This window comes from Egretta garzetta, unplaced genomic scaffold (assembly GCF_000687185.1).
Source record: "Egretta garzetta isolate BGI_Z169 unplaced genomic scaffold, ASM68718v1 scaffold943, whole genome shotgun sequence".
NCBI classification, from domain to species: domain Eukaryota; kingdom Metazoa; phylum Chordata; class Aves; order Pelecaniformes; family Ardeidae; genus Egretta; species Egretta garzetta.
The window spans coordinates 1-6,003 of NW_009259309.1; the positions used below are offsets into that span (position 1 = coordinate 1).

Sequence of the window (6,003 nt, forward strand, 5' to 3'; positions counted from 1 at the left end):
AAATTTCAGTAAGTAAATTTTCCTTATTTGAATTTCGTTCTTCTCATCAACCAATTTATTTCAATACTTTCTACCTTGGGTCATCAGATTTCATTGCTGATGCAAGTACGGAAGTGAAAAGCAGTGAGAACCAGCTGTACTGCACGAAGGGTTTGCAGACTTGATTACAGCAACCTTAGGAGGGATTCCCTCGGCACATACTCCAAAGTATTTTGAACTGGACTATACCAATGCTTCAACCATTAAAGGCAAAGCGTAACAGAGAAATCAGTATTATTACACAAACTGTAAACCCTTGTGTTAAAACATGAGCCTTCCAAGGAGAAAAAGATTAAATAAACTGGGAGAAGAGCCAACTGTTTTGGAGACTGCAAAAATGAAGCATTACAAGACTTCCTACCAAACAACAGATTTTCAAACCGATTTCTTGGAGGGTCTCAAAGTAATTCTCACCCCTAAATCCGTACCGACCCCTAGTTTCGTTCTCACCTGCTGTTTTCATGTCTGAGGTTGACAATGTGGGGATCACTCTCAGGGGAATGGGTGGACTCGGACAACGTGCTGGAGAACTTGGAGGCCAGGAGCTTAAATCTAAAATAAATACATACATTTATTTCTGCAAGACCTAGCACTGATCTACATAAGTCTATTACCCCATGTTCATTAGGTCACAGCCAATAAAACTGGAGTTCAGTTTCCATTCTTCTATCAAAGACACTGTCCCCACATCAAAAATTTGTCTTTCTCCAGTTGCACCTCAAGTCTCTAGTTCAGCCCAGGGCGTTACCTTCTTCATCAGAAGACAAGGTAGTATCTCCACACTCCTCTTTCACTTCCCTCAGAATCTTCAGGTAGCGCCGATGTGTCCGTCTGTCTCTTTCTTCTGTGTCGTACGTCGTCGAGAAGTGCTTCCTCCTCAGGGTCATATCAGGGCCTCCTTTCCTCGCTAAATCCAGCAAGTACTGGAAGATGAGATACGTGTGACACCAGCTGCACCTCAGTTCTTTATAAAGTAACCCTTACAACATATCAGTATCCACCATACACCCAACTTTAAAACCAGCATTTCAGACTACCATTTAAAGCGGGGGAAAGCAAGGAGAGATCAAGTAAGACATTTCTGCACCTTCATCTCCACATACAGTACCTGTCATTTTATGCGGGCTGCTGAGAGGAACCTAACAATTGATCTGAGATCGATTTGTGCAGTTTCCACACCAAATACATAACTCAAACATGCAAAACAGTCTCTTTTGAAGAAAATATTTTACTCTTTATGGCTACAGAGGAAATAAGCTTCCTACACACTTCTGTAGTCTTTTTTCCTGTACTGTTATGGGGCGTTTTACAAAGACAGACGTTCATCTTCATCCATACATCCCACATGTTTCAACGCCTAAGCATAACGAAATGGTAAGCGAGCAAGTATTTGCATCGAACACGTTTCAGTTGGCAGCAATTAGCTGACAACAGTATCCATAGAGCAAGACTTCATCGGGGATTTACAGGCATCACAGTTTCATATCTATGGTCTGAAGTTGTGCCAGGGCAGGTCTAGGTTGCATATTAGGAAAAATTCCTTCCCTGCCAGGGTTGTCAGGCACTGGAAGGGGCTGCCCAGGGAGGTGGTGGAGTCCCCACCCCTGGGGGGATTTAAAAGCCGGGCAGATGAGGTGCTTAGGGACAGGGTTTGGGGGTGGGATGGCAGGGGTAGGGGAACGGTTGGATTTGATGATCTTAAAGGGCTTTTTCAACCTAAACGGTTCTATGATTCTACTCTATACCCCAGTATCTATTCTGTACCCCAGTGAAGCTGGGGAATTCAAAGAACTACGTATTTAGCAGCCTTACTTATTTTGCAATGACAGAAATGGTAGAAAACGAAGGCGGAATGACTTGTTAACAGGACAGTAAGGCATAAAGGGGCAAATGCAGGGAACAGGGAACAAAGTGAGCATGGAAAAAAAGATGCTACACACAAGCGAGAGCTATGAGCGTCTCAACACCTGACATTTGCAAACACAGCAGCGTTACTAGTGTTCTCACACTACAGGGGCCACTGGAAAACCCAAAAAGCACCATTCATTAAAGGAAAAAAACCCCAAGAATTGGGACTGCACAAATACCAAGACAGCATGTTGTCAAGACACCCTATTTGTTACAGAACGCAAGAAGGCGATGATGACCGCGCCCCGAAGACACACTCACGTTGCGGGAAGCGAGGATCTGCTTGAGCAGTCGGTAGAAGTACTGCTGCTGAGAGCTCAGGTAGCGTTTGTACTGGGACTTAAAACAGAGCTGCCGGTATTTGACGACTTCAGGATTGAAGTGTCCATCTGTAAGAAAGAGGTAAAAAACCACCTGAGTTTCCATCAACCGCTAATTGAGAACTTAACCCAGAAAACACACCAAAGTTTATTGGGCTTACTGACCCCGGAAGAGTTTCTGGGCAATGTGCAGTGGATTTCCAAAACGGAAGTTTTCACCGCTGAACAATGCAGAGATGAGTTTGTTCTGATGCTCTCGGTTGTTTTCCGGGAAGTGAGGCAGGAATTTTTTTAGGTGGTCTTGCTGAGCATCTGTCAGCACCTCCTGCCAGGTAGACAGGCTGACAACTTCAAAGAAGATCTCGGGCTAAAGAAAGCAAAAAACCACAGTGAAGAAAAGGCATCCATGTCCTTGACAATTTGCTAGCCCTTAAGGCCTTCTGTCGTTAAGTAACACAAGTCACGAGACAGCGTCTCACCAAATGTAGAAAATGAGAGCATAAAGAGGAAAGGGGAGGAAATTAGCGATGCTGTTGGCGACAAGAGATTAAATTCAAAGCTTATAACAAACAAAACTTTCTCAAAGGCATTTTTAAAATAAAGAGAGGCTGTTACCTAAGAAAAGAACATAACAGAACGGTTTAAAAAGCCCGTTTCCCGAGATTAATCACAGCCCTTTTAGACACCTTTTCCAGGATGGTCAAAAACATTTCCCCTCTTCTGCTCTGTAAGCCCCACGAAGGGTGTTAGACATACTGGCTATCGAGGCTCTGAGAAGGTAAATCATCTCAGCGCTACTCACGTCCTCCAGAAGGTCCTCAGGCAGGCTAACCCTGGTGCTGCCCAGCATGCAGTCCTCCATGATACGCGTGCCATTTCCGTCCCCGCAGGGTCCCAGCTCCAGGGGGTCTGTGAGCATGTGGTCCAGAGAATCCATTCTTCACCCTCCTTGAACAACGGCGGCAAAACCCTCAACAACCAAAAATCCCAAGCCCGGGTGCTGAGGAACGACGGAGGAGCTGCATTTGATGAAGAGGTTGTTTAAACGCAAGCTAGAGAAGCGGGGTGGGAGATGCACAAGATGTTACAGCATCAATTTAATGTTTAATTGCAACGCGAGTCGTGTCAACAGAATAACGCCGTTCTGGGCAGCGCGCACCGTGCCCCGATACAGGCAGCCTGGCGAGTACAGGTGACCCACCCCGCTTGCTTCCCACCTGCAGGAGCTGTTGTCAGTAAACACCGTGGGAAAACCACACCTAAATCCTGAAAGGGGTTTTAAGGTGCAAAACCCAAGCGCAGGCCCAGGTGAGGATTCCTCTGGGGCTGACTGGGCCGAGAGCCCTGGGTGCCCTCAAGCACAGCTGGGAAGAGCTGTGCAGCCCCCGGCTTGCTGCTGGGACAAAACCGCGTGAACCACGCGGAATAAATTAACCGAAATAAAGAAATAAACCCTTAAAACCGGGTCGGAGAGTAAGGAGAAACCCCAGGGAAAAAAAAAAAAAAAATGCCCATGTTTCATACCCTCAATATTTCCTGTGAGATATTAACAAACTTGGAGATGATTACTTTCTAGTAGTTTGCTCTTTGTCCCATTTGCCTCAATTAAGTGGCTCTGGAAAGAATATACACCATTAAAGTTGGTATTTAATCATATATAAAATTCTGTTTCTTAAGATCCTCTTTGGTTGTTCAGTCACAGACACAAAATATTTTTGCTTTGCCATCCTGCTGTGGTTTGCATTTAGTATGAGAAGAATGTTGATAACACACTGATGGTTTAGTTGTTGCTAAGCAGTGCTTACAGCAGTCAAGGACTTTTCAGCTTCCCCTGCTCTGCAGGTGCCCAAGAAGCTGGGAGGGGGCACAGCCAGGACAGCTGACCCCAACTGGCCCAAGGGCTATTCCAGACCATATGACGTCAGACTCAGTATATAAAGCTGGGGGAAGAAGAAGGAAAGGGGAGACCTTTGGAGTAGTGGCATTTGTCTTCCCAAGTCACTGTTATGTGTGATGGAGCCCTGCTTTCCTGGAGATGGCTGAGCACCTGCCTGCCCATGGGAACCAAAATGCCTCCAAGGAACAGCATTAGGCCCCCACGGAGCCTGCAGCCATGCCCATCTTCAAGCAAAACGTGGCCTTTTTAGGCAACTGAGAGGTCTCCAGGTTAAACTCCTGTGGGACATTACCTAAGAGAGAGATCTTTGGGTTGCTCTGGTTTAATAATAAATCCTACACCTTCTGCACTGCAGAAATTGGAAAAAAAAAATCCATGCAAACTTGTCTTTTTGTCATCTTTCTGCCATCTGTGCAATGACTGCAGTTCCTTGCTTTGGAAGGAAAATTCATACTTCCATTTCCAGGGATGCTTCTCTTGCAACGAGGTGTTCGTTAAGCTTGGGACACCGGGAATGGCTTCACGCAGGACTGCATAGCCCCAGTACGCTGCTGTTGCTGTGGGACCAAGTAGAAATGCTGATAGAGAAAATTTGAGTTCTAAGAGGCCGTTTTAAAATGGTTTTCTGGCACACCTTGTAGTGCTCAGCTTTGACTAAGTGGTACAAGCACCCTCAGTCTGTGATCCTTTCTGCCAAAGGTGGAGAGCACAAAGTATTTTTTAACTCCACATCTGCAATATTGCTAAGGGGAAAAAGCTTGATGTTCATCTATAAAGACTACAGACCTTTAAGACTTAAAAATTGCTCTTGTAGGGCACCATCCACCTGGAATATCCCATTTCCAAGTCTATTCACCTTTTACTCATACCATTTTTGGACTCGTTATTAAATAATCTAGCAGCCTGAAGAAAGCCAAGACCCAAATCTCCCTTCTCTTCTCCCACACCAACACCACTGCAACATCCATCATCGTTAACTGAGAAGCCCTCAGCCACACAACTTCAAGGGAATTAGTGGGAACCACAGTCGCTTGGCCACGCTGCTGCAGTCACCAGGCTCCCGCATCCACTGAATTTGAAGACACTCATCACTGCGCTTGACTAAAAGGGAGCTCTGGTCCTCATTAAGTTTACCCACCTCATTAATGCCCTGGTGCAGTACAGCATGAGAAGCCTAATCCCAGGCACAAATAAATCCACTTTTTGGCAAGTCTCCTCAAAGCTACCTCAAAACAGAAAACACTGGCCAGCTCAGAACTATCTGATTTATTTTACCAGGCACGGTCACTATTTCCACATTGTATTAAGAGATAGGTTAATTACCAAAGCAATACCTGCTGCAAGGCTTTGCCCACAAGTCACCAGACCTCCTCTTGCCCAGTCTGAGCATGACCTTCTCTCACGTTCAAGAGATTTAACTGCGTAAGGCCCCATGCCACAACCTGTAAACATCTGCAGCGCTTAGTCATACGGGTAATCCTCATCTAAACCTTACAGGGAAAAAAAAAAGTCAGTCCTGCATCTACACTCAGTGCAGCACAAGAGGAAAACGCATTGAAAACAAAAAACCTCTCCCAGTTCTTCAGTCTCAAGGGCCATTAAGACAAAACATCCTTCTTTGCTTTTGTTTTATAAATAAACATATCCTGTTACACACAGACATTCGGGGATGAGTTTTCAAGCAGAGCAAAAGGAGGTTTAGACATACACAGTATATCCCATCAGGAGTCAACGGAGTTGTAGTCATATTCTTGCAGATACCAGAATGCATTAAATAACCAACCAACAAGACCTGTGAAGGAGAATTATGCAAGGAAAAAAAATACACAGCCTTAAAAT

At 45.1% G+C, this 6,003-nt stretch overlaps 1 protein-coding gene across 1 annotated transcript; it reads right to left on the reverse strand.

Moving 5' to 3' along the window:
* Nucleotides 1-489: 489 nt before the first annotated feature.
* On the reverse strand, nucleotides 490-3,570 carry LOC104123958 (nuclear factor related to kappa-B-binding protein-like; the record flags this gene model as incomplete). Its single annotated transcript, XM_009636261.2, has 5 exons — nucleotides 3,070-3,570; nucleotides 2,433-2,634; nucleotides 2,209-2,336; nucleotides 788-962; nucleotides 490-591 (listed from the first exon to the last, which is right to left on the reverse strand). Coding segments are annotated over exons 1-5 (742 nt in total), but the record flags the coding sequence as incomplete, so codon positions are not given.
* Nucleotides 3,571-6,003: the final 2,433 nt, after the last annotated feature.